Raw genomic sequence first — 27829 nt, forward strand, 5'->3', positions numbered from 1 at the left:
TTTAATAAAATAGAAACATAGGCTTTATATAATAGAAACAACTTTATTGTTGCTTTATTCATTCCTGATAATTGAGATTTGGCACAATTTGGGCTGGTATGTTACTTTCCTGGTAAGGCTTGGATTGTTGCAGCATGTTTTTTTTCACAAGGTAGGATCTAGTTTAAGTTCATCTGCCCCATTATATGATTGTTTCCAGACAGCTCTGGAACAGTTTTTTTTCCCCTCCCAAACCTGGTAGATCATCTTCTTGCAACTGGGATGAGATTTGGAATAATCAGCATTAGATATTGTGGCTTTTAAGTGTTTTATGTCCCACAATAAAGCCTGTAGTGCTACATGGTACACAGAGTTTTTATAAAAGATGAAACATAAGATCAAGAATTTTGAACCATATCTATGTACACAGGGATGAATATGTCAGAATAGAGTGGAGATACCATTATACGGCTTATGCTAACAGTGACAGTAGTAAAAAAACAAATTCCTCCCTAGTTGCATTCATGGAGAACCATGAAAGAAAACCCTTCAGGTCTGTTGTGTGGGTGAAGTACTTGCAAAGCACTTCAATGCTATTTGAGCTCCACTGTGAGGCATATGATTGTCATTTTGGAAAACTTCATTTAGATTCATCCAGGGTTTTTAATCATATTGGGCAATAATATACTTAGAATGTATACAATTTAAATCTTGATTATGAATGATTCAGTATTTTCTTATTTACTCTGCTTCCTTAGTGTACTGTTTTCTGAATTTATTTATTTAAAGTGTTTTAATCATCCTCTTAAAAGAGTTTGAGTTACTCTGAAGAAAGCTATGGGTAAAAAAGTATATAGTTTCACCACCATTACTGTTATTAGGTAGGCCTGAACATGAACTACCCAATGAATCCCAAGTCCAGTTCACATATACAATCCAAAAGACCCTGAAGGGCTGTTGCGAATAGTGGGAGAGGCACTATACTGACAACAGACCAACTTGTTCCCGTGGCCAAATTCATATATAAATTCATATACTTGATTATTGCTAGAGTGTTCCTATTGGACACAAATTTCTTTTTCAATCTTAGGCTCATGGTTTCTGTAGTACCTGGAACCCTAAACAGATCGTCAAAGGGTCAGGCTCCCTATCTCTGCCTGATTAGAGTTCAATATTACATGCCAGGCAGGGGTGGGATTCTACAGGTTCGTACCTATTCACTAGAACCGGTTGTTAACATTCTAAGCAGTTCGGAGAACCGGTTATTAGAAGAAATTACTGGCCTAATCCTGTAAGGAAGGCAGGAAGGAAACATTCTGGTGTTGCTTACAGAAACTGCCTCTCCATTAACCCTTTTTACATTCTTGGCAAGACTAGACTTCCTGTCTCTGGAACTTCTCTATTTTGCTTGTGTGGAGTGACCATTTAAAGTTACAATGGCACTGAAAAAAGTGACTTACGACCGTTTTTCACACTTACCACTCTTGCGGCATCCCCAGTCATGAGGCCAGGCGAGGAGATGCGTGCCTCGATGTGAGTGAGGTTGATTTGGCCACACCCAGCCAGTCACATGACCACCAAGCTATGCCACCAACTAAGTCACGCCCATAGAACCGGTTGTTAAAAAATTTGAATCCCACCCCTGATGCCAGCTCTACTTGTTCCTCTTCTACCAAATTATAGATTTCATCTTACTCTTTATAGACTCAGTGTTCATCAGCAACCTGTTTTAGTTTTGCGTTTTGTAGCTGTCTTGCTTTCAGTGCTCCAGTATGTAGTTTTACTGCATCTTTATATTATGCCCAAACTCATTAAGGAGGAAGATGTCATATAGTGGCATATGAAAGTTTTTAGAAATAATATGTTTGTCATTCCGAGTTATTTTAAAAATAATAAGTGGGATTCGAATAATAAAATAACATATAAAGTAAAAAACATATCCTGTAAAAAGAAGTAATTATTTCCATATGTAAGGGTTATATTGTTTCTAACTTGGCAGGTAATTATTTTGCTCTGGATTATAGACCTAGTTATAGAACCTAAAAGCAATCTGGCCACATGTCAGCATTTCATTGCATTGTTTAAAGCCAAAATTAGTGCAGCCCAAATATCTGTTTTTGTGATATAGCTGTAACTATTCTTTTTAAAGACATAACTTTCTAAAAGAATTTGCTTGCATCAGTACCAAGCAAGGGAGCTATTATTTAGGTGTGTTCTAACTTGTTTAATTGCCTCAGCCTTAGACATCACATTCCAGCTGTTGCCACCTTCTAGCTTCAAAGATGAAAATGCCCATGATATTAATATCAATCCAACAGTTATTGGCTCATTTTCAATTTCCATTAGAATCTTGTTTTTACAAGTTTGTAAACACTAACTCATCCATCTCTTTTCACCCCCATTCCATTTCAGTTAACTGCTCTTGGAGCTTTCACATTTTTGTATTAGTTTTCTGGTAAATTTCTGGAATGTTGTTTTTGTATTAAGTTGTAACTAAAGGAACAGTTAAATTGATCTTGGCTAGATCTACCTTTTGTCCAGTTTGTAATGCTTAGCCATTAAACAATTTAAGCAAGATTGGCTAAAAATGAAAACAGTTTGCAACAAAAACACATAGACATGCTCTTAGTCAAACACATGTTTAAACAAAGCTAAAAATATAGACAGAAATGTGAAAGCTAGTTACTGCAAGATGCTTATTGTTAATTTTGAATCTTTAATATGAAAGAGTGTCACTTTATATTAAATAGGAAATTTGATACTGTAAGCTAATTATTTAAACTTTGCAATTATGGAAATGTGAAAAGTAGAAGAAATATAATACATGATTTCTTTTAGTCTAGCACCCCCAAGTTCCCTCTCTAAAGACTGGTTTATTAAATTACAATGGATAGCTTCATGTAACATTCTAAGCCCATACTATGCAACTCCATTATAATTCATCATGATATAAGAACCCAGATTTGGTCTTGGTATTATTACTTGATACTAGCAAAAAAAAAAATGGGTTTCTAAGCTTAGAACTATGCCAATTAAATAAGGCATGTGTAACCATCTAAAAGTCTTCTCAGAAACAAAGTCCAGATTCCATTTTAGATAATTATGGAAGGGGCGTTGGTTCTTACCTGATATGCTTCTTTTCGTAGAGCTGCATAGAGTGTCCAGGTTGGGAGGTGCTCCAGTCTCGGCTCTCACAGGCTGAGCTTGAAGTTGAGGAACGCCTCTCACCATCACGTGGTCCTCTGGGCGCTCCCCAGTTTTGCGAAGACGAGAAGGAAGGCCCTGTTCTCATCCTAACTAAAGAGTGTTAGTATGCTTGGCTGAACAGTGAGGTTCCCCACCAGACGGACTAATGGGTGGGGCTGGACACTCTATGCAGCTCTACGAAAAGAAGCGTATCAGGTAAGAACCAATGCCCCTTTTCCATAGAGCTGCTACGAGTGTCCAGGTTGGGACATACCAAAGCTTGGCGAGTCCTGCGGGCGGGCTCCCGTCTGGGGTGGAACCTCCCCTGGAACCTCGAGGACCCGCTGAAGTACCCACCTGCCAAAGGAAGCCTCGGCGGATGCAAATACATCAATCTTATAGTGCTTGATGAAGGGAGATGGGGATGCCCAGGTGGCAGCCCTACAGATGTCGATTATGGAGGCTTGTGTGGCCCATGTGGCAGTAGTAGCCGCACTTCTAGTGGAGTGGGCGGTGATGCCCGTGGGAACGGGGAGGGACTGAGCCTGGTAGGCTTTGGCAATGGCGGCCCTAATCCAGCGACCCACGGTTGTGGGCGTCACCTTGTGACCGAGAGAAGCAGGTTGGAAGGACACAAATAAGGCCTCTGACTTGCGAAAAGGCTGGGTGCATTTGATATACGCTCTCAAGGCGCGCCTTACATCAAGGGAATGCCACTGTCTCTCCCTCTCTCGAGAGGGATTGGGGCAGAAATTAGGAAGTATGAGCTCTTGAGCTCTGTGAAATGCTGAATTTATTTTAGGGAGGAAAGTGGGGTCGGGGCGGAGGACGACTCTATCAGAGTGAAATATACAAAGGTCCTGTCTGATGGAGAGGGCTGCTATCTCTGAGATCCGACGAGCGGATGTGATGGCCACAAGAAAAACAGTCTTGAGGGTGAGAAACTGTAAGGAAGCCTCCCTAATGGGCTCAAAGGGGGGCTTAGTAAGAGCGACCAGAACCTTATTGAGGTCCCAGGTCGGAAAACAGTGTATGGTCGGGGGGCGGAGATTGGAAGCTCCCCTGAGGAAAGTCCTAACAAGGGGATGATGGGAGATGGAACCCCCCGTGTCCGAGGAGACAACTGTTGCGAGGGCGGCGACCTGACGCCTTAGGGTGTTGGTAGACAGACCCTTGTTAAGGCCCACCTGAAGGAAATCCAGGATCTGAGAGATGGAAGGAGAAAGAGGGTTAATTTGAAGCTTGAGGGCCCAAGAACGGAAGGCGACCCACGTGGCATTATATATACGGGTGGTCGAGGGTCGTCTGGCTGCCAGGATGGTGTCTATAACCTGGCTGGAAATTTTCTGTGCCTTTAGGCGATTCCGCTCAACCTCCAGACGGCTAATTGGAGCCATTGGGGTTTCGGATGTAGCAGAGGGCCCTGGGACAGGGAGATCCTGTCTGGAGGAATCCTCCAGGGAGGGGCCACCGATAGGTTGCGGAGGTCCGCAAACCAAGGGCGTCTGGGCCAATAGGGGGCTACTAGAAGAATCTCTGCCCTTTCCAAGATCAACTTGTGTATCACCCTGGGGATGATGGAGAGGGGGGGAAAGGCATAAAGGAGCCCTGGAGGCCAAGGGCAACGGAGGGCATTGTGATTCTCCGCCCCGTGGGAGGGATATCTTGAAAAAAACCTCGGTAGTTGGGCGTTGAGGGGGGATGCGAAGAGATCCACCGTGGGGAGCCCGAAGATTGAGGCTGCCTCCCTGAAGAGAGAGGGGTGGAGGCGCCATTCTGCTTGGTCCAGAGTGACCCTGCTGAGCCAATCTGCTTGAATGTTTAGGGTCCCTGATATGTGATCTGCCCTGATGGAGGCCAGATTCGATTCCGCCCAGCGGCAAAGACGTTCGGCTTCTCTCATGAGCCTTGCTGACTGAGTGCCCCCCTGTCTGTTGATATGTGCCTTTGTGGTAATGTTGTCTGTGAGGATCAGGACATGCCGTCCGCGTACCTGGGGTAGGAAGCTGCGAAGCGCCAGGTAGACAGCGTGAAGCTCCAGCCAATTTATGGAGCAGAGTTGCTCTGTTGGCGACCATTTGCCCTGTGCCGAAATGGAGAGGATGTGAGCGCCCCAGCCGAGTAGGCTCGCGTCCGTGGTGACAGATAGCCTGTCGGGTTCCTTGAAGTAGTGGCCGTTGTTGATGGCCGGCCTGGTCCACCAAAGGAGGGACGTGAGAACTCTTGGAGGAACTCTGACCCGGAGTCGCGAGTTGCTCCTTCCTGAGCGTTGATACGGCAGCAGAAACCATTGTAGGGACCTGGTATGGAAACGGGCCCAGGGGATAATAGATATACATGAAACAAGCTTCCCCAACAGTTTAGACAATTCTAAAAGAGAAACTGCTCTTGCCCTCCTGACCTCTTTAATGGATTGTTGGATGCTAAGCCACCTGTCCGGAGACAGGAAAACCAATTCCCGGGCGGTGTCGATCACTGCCCCCAAGTGAGTGAGTCGGGTAGAGGGGGAAAGGTAACTTTTCCTCCAATTAATCATGAACCCATGATTTCGAAGGGTGTTAAGGGTCAGTTGGGTATCTCGTTGGGCAGAAGCCCTAGAAGAGGAGAGGATGAGTATGTCGTCCAGGTAACAGTGGAGCCGGACAGGGAAAGATCGCAAGTGGGTGGCAAGGGCCGCCAAAACCTTGGTGAACACCCTGGGGGCGGAGGACAGACCAAAGGGAAGCGCAACGTACTGAAAATGTTGTCTATTGTAAGAAAAGCGGAGAAACTTGTAGTGGGAGGGACGAATTACAATGTGTAAATATGCCTCGGAGAGGTCAATTGAGGTGAGCCAGTCCCCTCGCTGGGTTCCCGTAAGTATAGACTGCAAAGTGTGCATCTTGAATTTGCGGGGGGCAATGTAGCGGTTTAGTCTTTTTAGGTCTAGGATAGCCCTCCAACCCCCAGAATGCTTGGGCACTACGAACAGGTGTGAATAGAAGCCTCGCCCCCATTCAGCTGCGGGGACGGGCTGGATGGCCTTTATGTCAAGGAGGTGGCTAATGGCAGCCTCCATGAGGGCCCTTTTTGCAGGGTTCCTGGAAAGGGGGGAAGACATGAAGAATTCGGGAGGGGAAGATTGGAACTCGAGTGCCAGGCCGAGGCGAATGGTGTCCCTGACCCATGCGTCAGTAGTGATGGCTTCCCATCGATGGGCAAAGTGTTTGAGGCGGCCGCCTATGGGGAGATTTGCATTAACGAGATCGACGGAAAGGCCTGTTTCCGGATCCCCGGAAGGACTTCTTGAAGGAGGCACCTCTTCTGGACCTGTCGGACGGATCCGACCGGTCATGAGAGGGGGGGGTTCTGTAGGAGGGTTGGGAGTATCTGGGGGGAAAGTATGCACGGGGGGAGGGGCGAAAGGAGCCTCGGCGAAGGGAGGGGGAGGGACCTCTGGAGTCGGGCCTCCGAAAAAGAGAGGGGAGGTACTTGCGGTTGTTACGGGTCTCGGCCAGGAAGGGATCGAGAGCCGGTCCAAAAAGTTTCCCCCCAGAAATGGGAGCAGAGGCCAGCTTGGCCTTGTTTTTGACGTCCGCTTGCCAATGTCGGAGCCAGAGCAAGCGGCGAGCGGTGACCTGGGACGAAATGGCCCTGGTGGAGAATTTTGCGGCTTGGAATGTAGCGTCCGCCGAGAACTCGGCCGCGGCCATGAGCTTAGCGATGTCCTGCTGGGCTCTAAGGTTGGCTGCAGGGACATGCTGTTTGAGCTGTCGAAGCCACTTGATGGAAGATCTAATAAAGAAAGACGTGGCAGTGGATGCCCTGACTGCCCAAGCGTCAGAATGGTGAGCGCGGCGCAGGGCCAGCTCGGCTCGTTTGTCCTCGGGCTTGAGTTGAACGGGAAGCCAGGCCTACAATAGGCTCGTCCACGGGGGGGGTCTAGCAAGAGGGAGAACTGCAGATCAAGGTTGAAGAAACGCTTGTCCTGGGAGGTGGGAGGGGAGGGGGCCCTGAGGAGGCTAGCTGCCTGGAGACCATGTCGGAGAAGATAGGTGGAACGGGGATCACATCAGTTTCCACCACGGGTTGGGAAAAAATGGAATCGAGGGGTTCCCCCGATGCCGCTGGCTGGGATGGAGTGGGAGGGGTCAGGCCAGAGGTATTTTTGGCCTTAAATAGAATGGACCTAAACAGGTGCGGCTTGAAGAGCCCCACAAATGCGGGCTGGTCCGGAGTGAGGCCCTCGTCCTCCGACATGTCCCCCTCCAGTGGGTCTGCTCCCGAGAAGGGCTCACTGCCAGTGATGGACCCCAAGTCAAGATCCTCCTCTTCCCCAAAGTGGGTGGGGCCCCCGAGCTCCTGAGTCTCTATCTCCTCCATCCCCAAAGGCAAAGGCAAATCCCCGTGGGATGCTACCTGACCGTGCGAGACCTCTGATCCGCAGAATGATCGAACGGAGGGTGCCTGAACTTCAGGGGCCGCGGACCGTGGGGCCGGACCGGCCATGTGCTGAAGCTCTTGCGCTATCCCTTGCCGGATGGCCAGCTCCATCCATTGTTTCAGGTTCTCCGGAATCTCCACCGTGGGGGGTGGGAGAGGCTCCTCCGAGCGCAGGCCTGCAGCAGTGGGAGTAAAAGTGGCCTCAGGGGCCTGTCTAGGCTGTGAGGATGAGGAAGGAGCAGGGGAGGAGGGGAGAGGAGGGTGGGTGGAGGTTGAGGGAGTGGGGGCGGAAGGAGCCAGGGGCACGGAGCATAACTCTCTGGACCGCCTGTCAATTTCCCTCTCAAGTGCCCTGTGACGCCTGAGGGCATCCCTCTGGGAGGCTTTGGAAGCTTCCTGTGTTTGTTTGCGCAGGTGGTGGGATTTTGACTTGGCCTTCAAGGAAGAGCCACGAGATGTTTTGTCATCTGCCATCTGGAGAAGAGAAAAAAAGGATTTTGATTAATATGAGACGGTTGGCACGTCTGGATGCGGCCTACGGAAGGCCGGGGATCCCAGCGCCTGTTTCACACACCCCTTTGATCAAAAAATTTTTTTTTGTAAACTGCTATTAAAGCTGGGACCTAGCCCAGGAAACCAATCAGCCAGAAAGTGAACGCCCATGCAGCTACCCTCTCCGGGCGGACCGGGGGGGGGAATGACAATGCTGCTACCTCGCCTGCTGGGGGGGGGGGCTGCGGAGCCAACGGACCCTTGGTGTTCTAGAAAAAAACCTTTTGAATAAAGGCCTGAAGGTACCAGTTGAATGTAGGCAGTCCAGGGATCTGCCTAGTGATTCAGAATTGCACGCAGCCTACAATGAATGGCCTCTAACAATGGCGACGGCCATGCGGCCACACTCAAAATGGCGCCGACACCTGAGCGCACCCAAGATGGCGGACGCCATGCGGCGCCCCAAAATGGCGGCTGCAAACTGAGGCTACAGCCAGCGGCGGAACTCTCCCAGAGCAAAGAGAGAGGCAGGGAAGTAATTTTCCCTGAGCTAAGGGGCGTTTGTGGGGGGGAAACAGCGAACGAAGAACAAGGCAGGCAAAAACGAAGCGGCTTCGCACGGAGCGAAGAACGGCATGCGGAGGAGGGGGAGGTGGGGGGTGCAGCGCTCAAAGCGCTGGCTTCTATCCCTGGAAGAAGAAATAAAAACTCCCCCCTTGGAACAAGAAAGGCTCCCTGAGGAGTTCAAACCTTAAATCCACCACGCTGCTGAAGCAAAGGGTCCAATTTCAATGAGTATAACTGAGAAAATACTGATCAGCCAAGAGCTAAGGAACAAACAGCCTGACTACCACGAGGCTGAGCTAAAAACTGGGGAGCGCCCAGAGGACCACGTGATGGTGAGAGGCGTTCCTCAATTTCAAGCTCAGCCTGTGAGAGCCGAGACTGGAGCACCTCCCAACCTGGACACTCGTAGCAGCTCTATGGAAAATATCATGATTTATTCATTCTTAATGTTTATTTTTACTGAATTACAATTTCTTTCTGACTAATAATGCTACTTAACCTAATTGTGTATAATATGCACATACACACTTTATATGACTGAAAGGTTATAGTAAAACAAGTTCCCTTATTTTAGTCAGCTATCCCTCGCTTGTTATGAATAACTCCCTAATAAATTGGGCTAATTATTGCTTTGTCTTACCATTCACAAGTGAATCTTTTTATGTTTGGTTTCAGGGTAATATTTCAAGTGTAGTTATAGGCCTATTTTGTTTGGATTAAGCAAATATTTTCATCTATATCTATGGAAATAATCTATACTGCCTTAGATGTGAAAGGCTAACGGGGGGATTGTGTGTTCATGTGCAAGGGGCAGGGGGGGGTGCGCATTGCCTTCTAGGTGCTGGCATGCAAGCGCGTGAACGCAAGCGTGCACATAATTTTGGGCACAGGAGCCCAAAAAGGTTAGCCGCCACTGTTTTAGTGTATATGGTCCTGGATATATTTCCCATATTTTCCCTCTGAACTGTTACAACAAATCAGAAAACACAAGTTTTCTGATTAATTTTTCTGGCATGTACATATTTGGAGACATTGAAGACACACATAGATTTATCAAATCTTACTTCAATTGAAATCAGTCAAATTGCCATAAAGAATAACACTGTCCTGCCAAAAGAAACATTTAGTCCAGTAGTGATATCCAAATGAAAATGCCTCAAGAATGTACGAGCTTATGGCCACATAACCGGCTTTGTAAAGATCAGATGAAGCTACTTCAGAAGCAGAGGACCAAGTAATGAAAAGTAATGAAAACCAAATACTAACCTGATATTGGCAATCTCTTCTTGGATCTCTCATACCACAAAAATAGATATGAAGCCTGAACAAATAACTCCACTGTGTATTCTACCCAATCTTTTATAAATCTTCAGGGAATGAAGAGTTCAAGACAATTAAAAGACAGTAAAAAAGAAACTTCACAGAACTACAGCTAATTGATTCAACAAGTGTTTGGTGGAGAAAAAAATATTGTGCTAAAGATCCAGTTTATTACTATAAAATTACAATATTGATCTGCTTTCAAAGCATATAATTCATGAGAGAAACAAGCACAGGAGATAGAAACCTCCCAAAGATTTCTAAAAATAACTAGCCAAAAACCTCAGCATCCACAAAAGGTTTACATGGAGTTTATAAGCCATTTTGGATTCTCGTGGGGAATCCCAATTGACAATTAGAATGTTGGAATTTTCATTTGTAAGAAGTGATGACTGTCTAAATGGCTAAGAAAGTGAGCTCCTGAACAACAGCCCAGATCGAGAGAGAAATAACAAGTGTGGTGAACCAAAATCATAATGTCTTTTGAGCATCAATTAGTTGGACTGGCCAATCCTAAATTTGTAGAGGGAGCTAGAATATTTTTTAAAAGGCACATAACAAACATTTATGTTTCCAAACGTTTAATTCCCACATTAATATTCAACTGAAAATGTGAGTCACTTTGAGTTGGTTATAAGATGGCTGGCTATACAAATGTTTTAAATAAAATAAAATACATAATTATAAGTGCACATTCAAAATATCTGTACATATGTACTGCAAATCAATGTTAAAAAATAACCTGAATAAGAATACATGAATATTTGAATAGCCTCCCCTTCAAGAATGTTATCAGTAAATAAGAATCAGGAAGAGGAGCCTGGTGAACTTCAGAACTCACTAGACAACCTCCAGAGTGTCTAATGCCACTCTTCTGGCACCTCTTTGTATGTAGTACACTCAGCATATACTGTATCCAGAGGAGATAGCTCAAGGAAAGGTAGATTAGATTTAAGTGATGAAATAATCCAATACAGAATCATAGCTGCATTTGGAGTTTGTTAAGCATCTATTGTCAACCACAGTAAAAACAGATGACCAGGCACTTGAAATGAACATAAATATTTATTGCAAGTTTATGCTCTCTACCAGAATTTGAACTACTACCTGTCAAAGCAAATTGGTGGCAGAAAAGTGTCAATGGAATTCATGGTGGGCTGGGCTTAGAACTTGTGGGTGCGAAGGGACTCAGGATGGATGACACGTTGGACCTCTCCCTTGCAGTTGCCCTGCTCATCTCATGGCACTTCATGGATACAATAAGTAATTTGCAATTTTCTTCTTTGGTTCAAAAAAAATGCCAATTAACTTGCCCAATAGTGGTAGAAGGCAGCTATCAATGCCATAGGTGGAATTACTTTGGATAAGTAAAGGAATATGACATTGTGCTGCATGCTTCACCCCCCTTTAGTTATTCATGGATTGTTGCAGTACAGATAGAAAAGGAGCAAGGCTAGTGTCACAGCAATGCTTCTATCCGTTTGTCTCCACACACACACACACCCCTTTGCTCCCCATGTAGATGCCACTGTTTGGTAAATATTCACTACAAGTCAAGTAGTTACGGGGAAGGAGGAAAATCATATATCTTCACTATGGTTGAAAACAGTAACACAAACACCCACATCCAAATACTGTTGCTATAATGGTGGTTTGAACTGAAGCAAAATGTGAAATCATAGCCAAGAACATGCACAATGATAACTTCCTACCCAAAAATTTGTGCAGCACTAGGATTTTTGCTCTGTGCAGAAATGTGTGTGATGCAGCAAGATTATGAACTTAAACTTGTATGAATATTTGTTAGAATAAATGAACAATAATTAAGTGCATAGTTGAATGAAAGGTGAAAGAGGTGAATGCAGAGTTGAGAAGGATGGAATATTTTCGTAATACGCCAGTTTCTCTAAATTCTTGTTTCTTTCTTCCAACTTTATCCCATATTTCAAACATGCTTGAAAGGAAATAGTTTGCAGATAATTTGGATTGGAGAAAGGAGGGCAGGGAAGGGTGTGGGTAGCTTCTTCTCTAAGAGTTCTAACAATGATTTTTCCTTAAAAGAAAAAAAAGCCAGAAGACATATTTCACGTAATGTAGAATTAGGCCATAAGACTGAGGATAAGAAGAACTGTGCCAGTCTGGAAAAAGCCAAAAATATTCTGATACTTCAAAACAGTGAGTTTACAGAGACCTAAACTCTCTAACCTACGTCATTAAACACAAAATGGACTGAGTAGGAGAGTATAACATACACAAGCTGAAGTACTATTGGAAACAGCAAATAACTTTTTAGTGAAACACAAGTCATGCCAACTGGCAATTCTGGAAAATGTAGTCCTAACACCGGTGGAGAAACGTTTTTATTATGCATTACTAATTATTGCATCTACTCTTGAATCTGAAAACATGCTAAATTTCAGAACACATTCTGACTTAAAATGCTGTAAAAATGAACAGTTGTTTTTGAGGAAAAAATCCTATTTTGATATAGTATACATAAATACATTTGCTTATGGTACTCTGAAACATCTTTCTCTAGTGATAATGTAACTACTTTTTAAAAAGAAGTTCATGCATGCCACCTGCTGTCCCAGTTTTGAATACCTTTTTCTGCCACGATTTAAAGTTGCTGAAGGGAATGCTTGTTAGCAGCAGCAGTTACAAGAGCAATTTCATTTATTTGTTACAGGAACAGAAATGTATCAGTCTAAAAAAGTACTGCATGGAAAGTTCAAACTCTTCCAGAAATATCCAACTTCGATTAATTCATATACTTTTAATGATAATTATGTTCTTTAAGAACCGATCATTTATTTAAGACAGATTCTAAAGCAGAGGAAGAGCCCAGTTTTGGCAAGATATGATCCATATATTGGAATCATATACTTATATGAGGAGGGAAGGGTTTGTCACTCAAGGCCTGATTCATTTTAAAGAAATGCATATAATCATAGGGTATATAGCAAATTGTTAAAAGGCAAAGTCAGGATTACTCCACAGTCCATCAATGTCTGATGGTAGCCTTCTCTTTTGCTTGTTCAGAGGGCTTATAACACAACCATTTAGGTTAGTAAAACTGCTTCTGAACCAGATCTGACTTTATACCAATGACTCAGTTTAGACTGGGTTCATTTATTTAAGAAGATTTAAAAAGTCTGGGTAGCAGATGAAATTTATCTTCCATGAGTGTTGCATAAACTTTCAACGTAGGTAAAATTCCAGTAGGATACCCACAATTTGTAAATATCAGTTATGCAGTAAAGAAACATTATCCCACCAATCTCTTTCTTTGCTATGAGAAGAGTTGCAGTGCCAGAAGGCATTGAAATTATATTAAACAGATTACCAAATAGTTGTTGTTCCATACAACACTGATTCCTATTGAGCACAATATTAGCACAACTATATTTCAACTAATGGTATTCCTCCTTATCCTGTCAAACTGATAATTTTTGTAATAAGACTGAGGCGATAGGGATATGAAAAAGCATTTGTTTTGTGGATTGCAGGCAGTATAGCATTTATAAAATTATTTTACCTAAACCTAGAGTCAGGAAATTCAAAATACAGTAATTAAAAAACACTGTGCTAGATGGTTCTTCACATACTTACAGCAGAATCATGAATACATCAAATAAGTTTCCAAATCAAGTTGAACTTAAATGTCTGAAATTGTATCTGAACAGCAGGCATGCTTACATTTTTTTAGTATTAACTTGGTGTTTTTCTACTCTCACCAAGTCTGATAATATACAAATGCAAAAAACAATACAGTAGTAATACTAAAAAGTTTGCTTGTTATTGCTGATTTAACTTTTTGTTGCTGAAAAAAAACCCAGAATTTTTTTTGTTGTTTTGCTTTTTTAAAACAAAAATGCTTTGACTTTACTTAATTAAAAAAGGCCCACTCTGTAACTTGTGTTTTTAAAAGGACAATTTGTTTACTGCATACCACACATGTGCTGCTAAATTATACAGTACTCACAACTATGTCTTTTCCCCCTACTTAAGGGCAATTTTCCTCCAAAGCAAAGTTTCTGACCTTGTGTTCTGAGTACGGCATTTATCAGCAGGCGTATTGCCCAACATAACATTCCCACAACACAGGATTTGAGACTTATTCACTATTGCTTCTTTACAATACTCCACTTCTATTAGCTGATATATTAAGAAAACCAGTTTTCCCACTGAAATGATTATGAAATCCAATTCAGTGCAATTGCTATTCAATGTATAAGCTTTTTTTCCTATGCCATACAAGCTTTTTAAATAGTAACTACATGAAAAAAAATACTATTCACTATGTTTTTGGAAATATGCTACATAAATTATGTTTTTATTATTTAGGAATTAGAGATAGCAAAATATTATTTCCACTGAGAAATCCATCGTAATTATAGATTCAGCCTTTATTGATATGTTGGAATAGAATGGGTGCTTAGTGTAGATTAAAATAATCTATATAAAGCCTCTAATAAATTCATCTACAGAATTCAGTTACTTAATCAAGTACGAGTGCACATTTTTTACCATTAGAAAATATAGAAACTTCTTTGCATGTAGCTTGTGCATGCAGGCAGAATTATGTATAATTCTGTAAACCCTTTCTCCAATTGTGGCTTTACCTACATGCTTATCAGTGGTGGAATTCAATTTTTTTTACTACCGGTTCTGTGGGTGTGGCTAGGTGGGTGTGGCCATGTGATTGGGTGAGTGTGACTTTTTTGCAGCATCCCACCCCATTTTTTGGGCCTTCCTGGCCTCAGGGGAGACTCTGGAAGGCAAAAAATGGAGAGGCGGGGTGTGTGCTGCTGTGCCCCCTCCCTCCATTTTTTGCCTTCCTGGGCCTCAGGGAAGCCTGCTGGGCGAAGCAGTAAGAAGCGAGGGGAATCCCGGCACAGCTCTTCATAGGAACAGCTGATTGTCAGGAGGTTAAAAAAAACATTAAGAAGTGACTGGGTGGGCGCGCATCGGGCATCAAGCAGGTGAGGCAAGTGAGTGACTGAGCGACCTGGTTGGGGGCATGGCCAGCCAGAAGTTCCTACCAGTTCAGCGACCCACACCAAATCCTTGCTACCGGTTCGCAAGAACCGGTGTGAACCGGCTGAATACCACCACTGATGCCTATGGATGTGCAAATACATTCTCTAAAAAGTGAAACAGTGAAAAAATGCCCCCTGGTATTATAATGGTAAATAATATTAAACTCACATCTTTCAAATGTATTTTCATTAAAATTCACACATTTGAAATTATTTTATTCATTTTATTTGTATATGTCAAAATACATTTTTTTTTTTTGCAAAATAGTGGGTTTTGCAAAGTTTCATGCAGATGCAAGGTCTGCTCAATACTACCAATAAAATCAATGCAACACAGTAGCCAGTTTTGAAAGAATAAATAACCTATATATAAAAACACTAAAATATTAGAGACATATTTAATCATTCACAGGCATCCAAAACATTACCAAATATAATCCACAGTATGCCCAACCAATCCACAACATTTCTCAGCATGTTGCAGTTACTCAGAACAATTCTCTGCTTGGTTTGTTTATTAGCTTAAGAGCATGAAAGACCATGTCCATCTTTAAAGTTATAAAGATCTAACCTGTAACAAGATACCCCAGAACTATCCTCATACTGTACCTTAGAATCGAGAATCCTGAGCTTGGTAGTAAGAGCAAAATGTTACAACATCTTCAAAAAAAACCTCTTCCCATTCTCACATCTGCCCAGCCCACAAAGGGAACTTAGGTCAACCCGATCGTTCTTCTTTCCACCCCAAAATGAAATAGTTCCCCAAGAAGTAGGCAGTAGAACACAATGACCTTTTAAAATGAAGGGGTACAAATTCACATTTAATATAGTATACAATCAATAATACAATAGCTACTGTAAGCTTTACAATGTACAATTTATTTTAGCGGTAGAACTGTTCAGTGATTTTTAGGCATTAGTCTGTAGGCCAATAAGACAGCTGTATTTAATAGTTTTAAAGAACATATAAAAGCTGTTTCTTTTCTAACAAAAGCTATCTTCATTGGAATACTTTTTAGAAGGCCACTGAAATGTATAAAATGATCTAATTTGATGATGGTTTAAACCGAGGTCCTCTTCACATGGCAACAGCAGTGCAAGTATAAAATAAAAGGCTGGGCTTTCAAATGCCTTTGAAGTTTACTTTGACTAGCACAACAGGTTTGGATGTACTCAAAGATATGTGAAATATAATGAATATGTTCTATTTAAGTTTTATTAAAGTGAACACTATTCAAATGAAAATTGGGAAGGAAAAGGCTTTTTTATAATTAGACATATTTTTGAAGAGTGGTTCCGTAACTCATTTTTCTAAACTTTAAATCATAAAAATGAATATATATTCACTTAATTTGGGGTAGCCTAATTTACTGTATTTGCAAACAGAGAATTTTTATTCAAGCATATCTTGTGTGTCTGAAAAATCCAAACAATATATATTAATATATACAGCATCACTCAGTACCTACTAAAATTAATGTGAAGGTTACAGAATCTAATGTTTTGCACTACAGTCCATTTTCTTTTCTTTTAAAAAAGTGACCAATTGAGGCTAGAGACAAAAAATTTCAAATAATCTATTTTCAGTTGACTTTTTAAAGCATCTTTCATAGAAATAAATGCATATTGCACAACTGTGAAAGCAAAGGTTCCTTGAAACCGCTCTGGTTTTGGGGTGGATGACTGAAAAATACAGGATTAGTTAGTTACACTGTAGTATTTCTAAAGAATGTGTGTCTCTGTATATATAAAGCTGTGAGAATACTGTACAAAGAAAAAATCTGGTACATGAATAATTAGAAGGGAACACACAAATCCAAACTTAGATATTTTTTTAAAAAAAATCAAAATAAGGGAGAAAAACCAGAAACAGTGATGAAACAACAAAATAAAGTAACTGTGATAGCAGAAAGCTTTTTTTAAACATGTTTATGTACAACTAAGGCTTACTGGTTAAATATCTGAGGCTTATCAGGCCTTGAACACTTTCCTTATATGCAGTAGCTGTAAACAAGATTTTTCAGTCATTTTGTCTTCTCAGCAGCTGCTTTAACACATGAAAATATGATCCTGGTTTTAAAAAAAACACACCCAGGTAAAAGGGCTTTTGGCAGAATATCTGAAAACAACAGTTTCCAAGAAATTTTCCCAGGCATCCAGTGACTTCCATGCTATGGTCCACTGGAGTTACTGATTATGTGCAATCCCATGATTCTCTGATGAGAGTAAACAAATTCTATTTGGAAAGCTTGCTGATCACTCTGATCAAGGCCCCGTTTTCATCCTTTAGCCTCTGGTTATCAGCCTTCAGATCTGGTAGCATCTATAAAAGAAAAAAAATAGAACTGTGATATTTGACAAAAAACATTTTTTTCAGAAATAAGTATTTTTATAGATAAATATTATATAATCTGATCATCTAATAAAAGTTCAGAGGGGCCCTTGGTGTTATCTGAGCTTGGTTATTTCTTACACATGTTTCATTACTCAAACTAGGTAACACCATCAGTGCTGGGGTTTGCTCTAAGTTTATATTCTAGTATCTTGCCCTGCCAGTGTTGGTCTTGGGAGATTCTTTGGTAGGGCTGTTTATTATTAGCTTGTTTGACAATTCCTTGACTGGGGTATTGTTCACTTCTTGACTGTTGGTCTGATTATGCTAAATCAGCAGCCCCCAACCTTTTGGGCTTCAGAGACTGGTTCCATGGAGAAAGGTTTTTTTGCAGATTGAAAAAACCTGTTGTTAGCATGCCGTAGATTGGTGCTGGTCCACAGACCAGGGATTGGGGACCCCTGTGCTAAATAATCTATGTAAAATTTAAAAGGGCATTAGCAAAAGCTATGGTTTCTTAACAAATAGGTAGTTGGATGCAGTGTGAAATGAAAATTAATTTGTTCTTTGGGAGAGTTAGTTTGCTCTTTTGTTGAGAAGGCAAGGCTAAGAAGGTTCTGCCTTCTCAGAAATGATTAGGGCAAGGAAGGAATTAAATAACTAACCTCCTTTATATAACATATGCTGGATTTCTGCATAAATATGGGATTTTGTTTATTCTTAAATTAATGCATTTTAATTTATTTTCTGGTTTTGCCTTATTAATACTGAATTCCATCTATATTGAAAGCTTATTTGGAAGATTATGCCTCAAGCGGGCATTTAAATGCACAAGGCAGTAATTCAGATTTTGTGTGTGTGTGATTCAGGGTTTAAGGTTATTTGAGATAAACTGAAAGGCAATACAATTACTGTGGAGTATTGAAAGATATGTATTCATACATTGTTCTTTTAAATGAGGATTACTATTTACAATTTTGAATTCAATGTTGGGGCAATTATAGGAAGGTAACTTTGCCAACTGTATGACCTCTTCATATGACCTCTTTTCAACTTGTGGCCTTGGAGAATGTGAACAGAGTGAATGAAAAAATGAGTGTCCAGCATTTGCTTGCCTGATTTTTGCTCCTTCAGTCTGATTAAATTGTGAGAGTGGATCGCCCTATTGTTGAACAAAGGTACTTACTTTTTTGAAAAGTAATGTATTCTATCTAATTAAGAAGCCAATTATAAAATCTGAACTGAAAAAGCTTTCTATGGCCATATAATCTCTACCATTAAAGCTCAATCTTTATTTTAATCAGAAATTTTATCTGAAATGTGGCACTGAGAATGGTATGATCACCTTGGTAGATGATTGTTGGTTACTAGATGGGGGGTAGGGATGGAATACAAATCTCAGCAGCTTTCAATACTATTGACATGGTACCCTTCATGCTGCTTAGTAGTACTGGGTATTAAGAGCACTGCTTTACAATAGTTCTTGTCCTTTTATCAGTGTGTGTCCAGAAAACAGCTGGAAGACTATTCCTTGATACTCTGATCACTGATCTATGGTGTCTCACAGATTTCTATCTTGCTAATGCTCTTTAATATTTATGTGAAACCACTGAGAAAGTGAAAGAACTGAGGAAGGACACTGAGGACATCCAGCTTTACTGCTTCTTTAACTTGGAGGAAACATTCAGCTTCTTAGGCATTGCCTAACTGCAATACCAGCTGGATAAGGGGAGAATGAAATGCTCTCCAACAGGAGATGACTTTGTACTCCGCCTCTTCTATTATTTAGGAAAATGATAAGGATGCATCTCTTTAGTCAAGTTTTTAACTGTAATTGATGCTAATGTTATTGATTATAATTTCAATATTTTGCATTTTACATCCTGTTCTATTGTTCTAAATGAGAACTTATAGGAGTAGAAAAATGGGCTATACATTTAATAATAAATATAAAAATAGCTGAAATTATGATTCCTTTGTTTCCATAGGGGTAAGAGTGAAAGAAAGAGGAACGCAGAATATTCTTTTGAGTTTTCTTGGGAATATCTTTTTTCCCCCCACAAAGAAATAAATAAAAATGACTGACAACTGTCAACTAAATACCCCTTTTTGGTAGCTTTGGATTATATGGGGATTTCAGTATAGTCTCAAAGCAACATTACAAACTTAATGGCTTGTATTTTTCACAATGGGAATAAAACAAATCATTAATACTATTTTTAAACTAAGCTACAAGAATACTTTTAAAAACTGTAAGTCACAGTGCCATAAATGAATTTGTGTGGTACAATATGTCACTTTCTTTTACAAAAGCAAAATTATATTGGATTGCACTAATATTTTGAGGAATTTAAGAATGTACATTTACCTTGAGTTCTTCTTCCATTTCAGATATTCGCCTTTCTAGAGCTCTTCGTTCCTATAGTGAAACATTTGAAATAATGAATGTATCATTTTGATAGACAGCTCTCATTTTATTGTACTACAGTCCAAGATGTTCACATTTAACCAGAAGCACGGTGAGGGGAATTTGCAAGGCCAGTGATGTGTAAAAACTAATTCCACTTTAAAACTAAGAAAACATAACAAAATGTTGAACATAGTCTATGCATTCTATTCAAGAAGTTATTTGTATAAATGTATACAGGCAATAATTTTATATTGTAAGTCTACTATTATTCCTTTACCTAAATTTTAATTTATAGTTTAAAATACAATAGAGGTAAGAACTCAGTTAAAGGAAACACAAAGCATAAGCTACCACAGACAAGCGAATGTTAGTTCACACACTTTAGTGTACCAGTAATATTACATGTGAGTCCTTGACTTATTCTATTTGTACCAAAAAGCAAAAGCTTTTATAGCTCAAATTTTGGTTGACAATCTGCCAATGCTGTGAGCCCAGTTAAAAAGCATATGCTAAAATCTGTGTTTATCATTCATTTTCAAATGTGAAAGAGAAAAAGCAAGTTATTGCAAAGTGTACATGAACATCTGCATTCTACAGTGTTATGCAAAACAAGCAGCATCAGCTGAGTGTGTAAAACTCTGGTTAGATCATACCGCCCCGTGGATACTGACTCTTGTCGGTCACCTTTCAGATACAAATCATTTGAATTTAGTTTAATCATAGTTAAGTGAATTTGCTGGCATATTTTCCCCAGTTTTAGAAAATAACTTATGTAATACATTAATGATTCCCTGTTATTAGTTTCTAAATTTGCTGGTTACTTAACAAACCGGTAAAAAATGAGTTACTAAAATATGTTCATGTGTAGCAGTGATATGTTAAATAACTGTGAGTTAATTGGCATAAGCCTGAAAAAGGCTTATACTACCCACAGCTACCTTGGAAGAGAAACATAACAAACCCCGTATGAAAACCAATTCTACTCCTGTGATATGGGTACCATAGAAATTACAGCTCATGTTCTTTTTTATTTAAATCCTTTATTTAAATTTCTGGAGCTCTCTGGTAACTTTTATTTACACAAGTTAAACAATCAAGATAATTTATTTTTCTAAAAGTAGCAAAATTTTGCTACATAGGATATATATAAGCTTTGCCCACAAATAGTTGCTAATAGTTCTTGTTGTTAGGGGATAGTTTCTTGTTTGTTTTATTGAATATAATTGTATTGGTCAATGGCTGAAATAAAATGTCTGTCTGTCTAGTATTTTCTATATTAATACATATTATATGTATCTTGGAGGTATAAATGGAAAACATTTTTTAGGCTAAAAAGCTACCCTGTCAGCTAGGTGTATTGAACCTTACATACTGTACTGGAATTAATTTTTTTAAAGGTTCTATATTGTAATTATCTAATTCGGGATTTTCAAACTGGATTCACAGAGAACTTGATGGGTTCTACATGAGACTAAAGGAAAAATATGAAATATATACATTTGTGTAAATATAAACCACCACAAGCATAAGCTCTGCTTTATTGCCAGTTTCCTAACACTGGCCAATTGATCATGGGTCCTGTTTTATAACAAAAGGTGCTATAGACTGAAAAAGTTTTAAAATCCCTGGTCCAGCCCACTGTGCTTTTAAAAATCATGCTGGTGACTGCGACATCCCTGTATGATCCTAGCTGTGGTTCTATTTCTGCTGATATTGCTTCATAAGATTTATTAAATGTTAGTTGGCCAAAATCACTGTTCATATGAATTTTATCTAAGCATAAGCAATTGCTTATACAGTCTGTAGAACACAAATACAATTGACAAATTCTATAAATGAAAATCTTACATTAATCTATGTTCAGCGTATTTTATCACTCTGTTAATTATGGTAAGAAATACTTCATTGGGAAAGAAATATTTTTCACAAAGTTTCTAAAAAAACATTTTTTTAGAATTCTGACATAATAAATTCCTAACTAACATCATTACAAAATTATCTAGTTATGATATCTGAATAATTTCATATATTCTCTAGGGGAGTGAGCGAAACAGAAAAAAATCTGTTTTGAACTTGGAACAAATCTCCAGGTTCTAGAAGTTCTCCTAATGTCTTTCAAATCAGTTCATGATTCGGGAGAAGTGAATTATTTGGGGTTTCAGACAAAATGAAATCTGAATAGGGTGCATCATCTTCTCTCTCCCTTCAGAAGATGCCAAAATAGCATATGCCACAGGCCCACTAACTGCAACCCTCTTTTCCTGTGGCTATTGATATTCCAGTGCAGCATATTTTATCAGCTTATCATCATCATCTTCTTGTTATCTTTTCTTCCTCCCTCCCTCCATTGGTTTAGGATGGTATTGACCATACCATAGAATGTACTTTATATTCATTTCAGCTAATAAGAAAAGTCAACAGGAACATTCCAGGTTGAGAAGTACTTTCATGGAAAAGCTTCTAGGAATGTAGTGTGGATGGATAGGAGTTCCCAAAAATGCACTTGGACATCAGTGCTAGCCAAGGGGAGGAAAGGAGGGACTCTAAAAAAAGTGTGTTGACCATGTCGGTGAAATATTTTACATTGGGGTATCAGTGGTAGTGACAGATAAAGGGAAGGAAAGGGGGAATGTACTGAGAAGATGAGGGAATGGGAAAAAAAGGGGGAAATGTGAGCAGCATGTACTTTGTCTTTTTTTCCCCCTTATAACCATCTCAGCACTGCTGCTTGGGTTTTTCCTCTCCTTCCATTAACTGCCTCTGCCCAGGAACAGCCATGTTCTATTCCATGTATGAACCAAAACACCTAAAACTGCATGTTCAGTTCAGTCAAAGATCATCCAAAACCTGTTGTACAGTTGATGAATTTTGTACATCCCTATTCTTTTCCAATTCAAATTATTATTTTGTAACATTTACACTATAACAATAGTAAAGATAAAAAATAAAATTAAAAAAGCTTACCCTTTTTTCCATTTCTAGCAGAGATCTATCAGCAAATCTTTCCTGTCTCTGAAATACATAAGTGCATGCTTTCACAACAAATTTCATTTGAAGGGAAGTTAGGGAAAATTAAATAAGTTGTTGCATTACTATTATTTTTAACAACTTTTTGTGAGCAGTAGCATGGTCACCAGAATTCCAGGTGGACACTTCCCATATGGAGCACAAATCAGCATTAACTGCTGCTTAGGATCAAACAATGGCTTGGCCCTTGGAAGGAGAAGTAGGTTCAAATGCACTAGCAACAATGAACTTCCTCTCCTTCCAAAGGCCAATGTATGCTTATTTTTCTGAATGTAGAAACATTCTTATGTAGGTGAGCATTGAGTACTACTCATTCCTGTTAGTTTTGCACTCTGGAACAAGAGTTATCTACACAATTCTTACACTTTAACACCATGTCACTTGAAGCCCACAAAGATAAATTCTATCTGCTATGAGAATTACAAATGACTATTTTAATGTACTGATACAACATTTAAGATATATAAAATATTTTTTTTCATTTTCACATACAGAAAGAAGGTAATGCCACCCAAAACCCTTTCCCCATCAACTTCTTAAAAGAAGATACTGAAGAAATAATGTGAACAAGCTCAACTTAGAGAATTCTAGAAATACCTGGGAATTAAGCCACATAGGCTTTTACATACAGAATTTATACTTTTCTCTTTCTTAGCTGAAGTACAGCTACTTTGTTTAGAAGCTACTCATTTAGTGACTGTTTGCAAGTATAATAATACTAATACCCTATTACTATTGGTACCACCCTTGCTTGCCTTTGCCTTAGTCGTTCTATTTCTATTTGTAGGTCTTTGTATTTTGTTATTTTCTCCAATTCTTTCTCTTCTCTTCTGCTGTCTCCAGGCACTGCCACATCCACATCTACATTTTTTTTGTCTTTCTTATCAACAACTGTTAAGTCCAGGGTGTTATGTGGCAGGTGCCTGTCTGCCTGGATTCTGAAATCCCAGAGCAATTTAACTTTTTTATTTTCTATGACTTTTTCTATTTTATGTTCCCACCAGTTAGTACCAATAGTAATAGGCGCCTTGGGTGAAGTCCCAAAACAACTGGAGCACCACTTGAATACCATAGGCATTGACAAATTTGCTATCAATCTATTGTAGAAGGCAGCTTTACTTGGAGCAGCTTCCATCCTGCGGCGATATCTGTAACACCATCAAATATGCAGATTTGCCTATCCCAGGTCCTTGGTAAGAACTCTATAGGTAGACAAAAATGCCAAACCCATTCTGAACATCTGGCTGACTGTGCAATGAATAATAATAATCTGAAGAAACAGTGGACAAGAAGACTGCACAGACTGACTACAAACAAACACAAAATAGCAATAATGGTGCATTAGAACAGGAGTCTCCAACCTTGGCCACTTTAAAGACTTGTGGACCTCAGCTCCCAGAATTCCTCAGCCAGCTTTGCTTTGCTTTGCTGGCTGAGGAATTCTGGGAGTTGAAGTCCACAAGTCTTAAAGTGGCCAAGGTTGGAGACCCCTATATTAGAAGATCTGCAAAATACAATTTGCCTGCAAACAAGAAATGATGGCACCATAAAATAAAGTAATGAAAATGAAGACACTAAAGTGTTATGGGACTTTAGAATTCAGACAAGCACCTCTACCACCTAACAATCTAGACTTAACAATTGTTGATAAGAAAGACAAAAAAAAGCCTGGATAGTGGATGTGTTAATACCTAGAGACAGCAAAATAGTAGAGAAAGAACTGGAGAAGATAACAAAATACAAAGTTCTGCAAACAGAAACAGAACGACTGTGGCAAAAGAAAGCAAAAGGTAGTATCAACAGTAATAGGCACCTTGGGTGCAATCAAAAACCACCGGAGCACCACTTGAACTCCATCCACGTTGACAAATTCACCATCCATCAATTGCAAAAAGCAGCTTTACTCAGAACACCTTCTATCCTGCGACATACCTATAACACTATCAAACATCCATATCTGCCTATCTCACGTTCTTGGGAAGGACTTGATAGATGGATAAAAATGCCAAATCCAGTCTGATCATTTGGCTGACTGTGCAATGAACCATAATAATAGAAATCATTTTCCAAAAGACCACAATGTGCATATTAGGGCCAAATGTTGTGCATAACAAGAGCCTTCAGTGTAAAATTGACTACGGTCTAGTCAGTTTCAGGCAGAAGTACAAGCCCACTGGAGGGTTCTAATCAACTAAGATCACAGAACTGAATTTATTAACTTGCAGTTAGCACTTTTTCAGGAAACAGTGGGCTGTGGAAAAGAACGGCTCAGGACAAGATAGATTATTTAAACAATTTCTCCACCCTGGGAAGGGTAAAAAATGGGTTAGGTACAGAACACTGCATGAGAAAAGTTTATCTAAATGAAATGGCAGCAACCAGTGATCTTTGCAGCATGTCTTTCTTTGAGTCATATATTCACTTAGTAGCAACTAGTATCTGATTTAAGGAATGAATTGCCATCATTAAAGAAGGAGAGGGTTATTTCTCATCTTGTCTTCCATTTTTTCCCCAATTTTGTTTTTTTGAGATTACCAAAAAATGGTCTGTCCCAAGCATTCATCACCATGCATCCTTCATTAATTCCCTCTATCTTTAATCTGTAATAAACTCAATATATTTTCAGATTACATCCCTTCCTATGCCATGTGAATTTATAAACAGACTTATGAATAAATCACCTACATAAAAGTAAAGCCATTTATAAGATTGCCTAATCATAAAAGGTATTTAACTATTTGTGTATTTTGTTTCCAAACCAAACATTAAAAAGTTAGCATGGATATAACATACCATGCAAACAGAGTAAAGCTCACTTCAGCTTTTCTGATATGTTATATGTAATATACTGAATTACTCCTCCCTACCAAGCAAGCTTAAAGCAATACAGGATTTCATTAAAAATGTTGTTCATTGTACCGGTACTATTATATATTTGATTCTCTCCAATACATTTGCCAATGAAAGTTTAAATGTACAAACCTGGGTTGCCTTTTCCAATTGCAGCTTAAGGTCCGTTAATTCCATATTTGTATCATGCAACTGTGCTTTCAGTTTTTCATTTTCAGCTATAATCTGTTCATAAAGCTAAAAAGTATAGATTTTTAAATAAAGTATTGTTTCAAACTTGCAAGCTAATTCTATATTGCCTGAAACTAGAGGTTTTCCCAAAATAATTTACATAAAATACATTATTATTATGTAATAATAATTTAAATGGCAAGGACATTTTATATTAAGGATCCATAATTGGACCATATCATATTCTCTGCAATTCTCTTTATGATAAACAGTATGTGCAGTTCTCCCTTGTATCAAGTGAATGCTACCCCACCCCACAAATAACCAAATATTTTCCTTCCTCCAAATGTCCTTATTTTGATACAGTAATTTATTTAATTTGGAGACATATATGTGTATATCAAGTGATCTAGAAGTATTTCAAAACAATAGAAAAGTTATGATGTGTACTATTATCACAATCAAATACCTTTTTAAAGTCAGCTGTATCTTCTTTTTCTAGTTTACTGGTGTATAATTTGCGATCTTCCAAGTAACTATAACCGGTCCGTCCTAGTACTGAATCATAGCGATCTCCAGATGACCCTGTGTCATATCTTTGAAATGAAAAGAGACAGTTTTGGTTTAATGGTTAAGGCACCACACTAGAACCCCAGGAGACGGTGACTATGAAGACTCTCAGTCATCCAGGTCATGGTTTTTCAGAGTTGAAGAAGCTTCTTGGATGAGAAATAAAATGTCTTCAAAGAAAAACTGGAAAGTCCAGTAGTCTCTTGAAAAAAGCACCTTTGTGAAAGGAGACTGTGAGGTCTAGTCCATAGATAGATAGATAGATGTATGTATGTATATGTATATGTATATGTATATGTACATCTACATGTACATGTATATATATAATATGGCATTCAGCTTTGTTTGGGTATTTTCCCATGTCATTGTAGTTGTGCTTTTAAAGTTGTAGCAACGTTTCGGCAGAATCTCATCTGCCATCATCAGGCTTCTGTATAGTGTTCATCTGTATAGTGTTCATCTATACAGAAGCCTGATGATGGCAGATGAGATTCTGCCGAAACGTTGCTACAACTTTAAAAGCACAACTACAATGACGTGGGAAAATACCCAAACAAAGCTGAATGCCATACATGTAAGTACCCACGAAAACTTAAGAAAAAATAAATAAATATATATATATATACACACACACACACACACATATATAAAACAATAGTAAATAAAACATTCATTCCATTCCAATTCAATTCTAATTAAAAATTGTCCATCCTTTCCTAATTTCATTCTCTCATTCACTTTATTTCATTTATTTATTAACAAACATTCCACTGCATTACAATAAGTATTTTATCCATCATTTTAATCATAGATTGTTTCATATTTTTTTAAATTATTTCTATTTCTAATACAACAATACTATCATATGTACCTTTGCAGAATCCCTTTTTCAATTAAATTTTCACCCATTATCTCTAAATAGATTATACTTTCAATCCTTATAAATTTTCCCTGTTTCTCTATATATTGTTTCTATCTTTTATAACTTCTTTTCCTTTTCTTCTTCCCCATCTTCTTCTCCCTCTCCTTTTGGCCCCCTTGTCTCTCTACTTCTAATTCTCTCTTCTGTGATCCTCTCTTTTGTTGCTTCCTGATTTGTAATTATTTTTGAAAGTATTCTTTTTTTGGTTGTTTTTTCAAATTTTAAACTTTCCCCCCTTTCCTTTTTTTCCCCACATAAAATTACTTGATCATTAAAAATGCCTTCTTCTTTGTCCCAACCTTCTTGTTCTACAAGCGTTTCTTGTTGTATCTCATAGTTCCAGATCTCCATTTCTAAAAATTGAAATACGAAGCCAAAAGAACCTCTTCCTTTTTGTGCATCTTCTTTCTGTTTCTTAAGTTCCATTTTCAGTTCTTCTAAAAGTGATGCCATTTTAAATACTTTTAAAGCAACCACCCAATTGATTTTAGTCATTTAAATCCAATAGCCAAAAATCCAAAAATCACCAAGTAATCCAA

The 27829-nt window shown here is 39.3% G+C and overlaps 1 protein-coding gene and 1 long non-coding RNA gene across 5 annotated transcripts in view; one reads left to right on the forward strand and one right to left on the reverse strand.

The window, feature by feature from the left end:
• Positions 1-27829, forward strand: part of LOC148125598 (uncharacterized) — a 51043-nt gene that overhangs the window by 5900 nt on the left and 17314 nt on the right. The gene's annotated exons all lie outside the window — the stretch shown is intronic.
• The window catches only part of PPP1R12A (protein phosphatase 1 regulatory subunit 12A), a 124615-nt gene continuing 112004 nt past the window's right edge, over positions 15219-27829 (reverse strand). For all 3 annotated transcript variants that reach the window (XM_087934502.1, XM_026699195.2, XM_087934504.1), the window contains 5 exons: positions 26268-26394; positions 25760-25864; positions 22715-22762; positions 19709-19759; positions 15219-17331 (listed from right to left, as the gene is read on the reverse strand). In XM_087934502.1, coding sequence (XP_087790628.1) covers positions 17245-17331; positions 19709-19759; positions 22715-22762; positions 25760-25864; positions 26268-26394 — 418 coding nt within the window. In that variant the 3' untranslated portion in view covers positions 15219-17244. The remainder of the gene's footprint in view (positions 17332-19708; positions 19760-22714; positions 22763-25759; positions 25865-26267; positions 26395-27829) is intronic.

This window comes from Pseudonaja textilis, chromosome 5, assembly GCF_049901715.1.
Source record: "Pseudonaja textilis isolate UNSWEBS1 chromosome 5, rPseTex1.2, whole genome shotgun sequence".
In the NCBI taxonomy this organism is placed as follows: domain Eukaryota; kingdom Metazoa; phylum Chordata; class Lepidosauria; order Squamata; family Elapidae; genus Pseudonaja; species Pseudonaja textilis.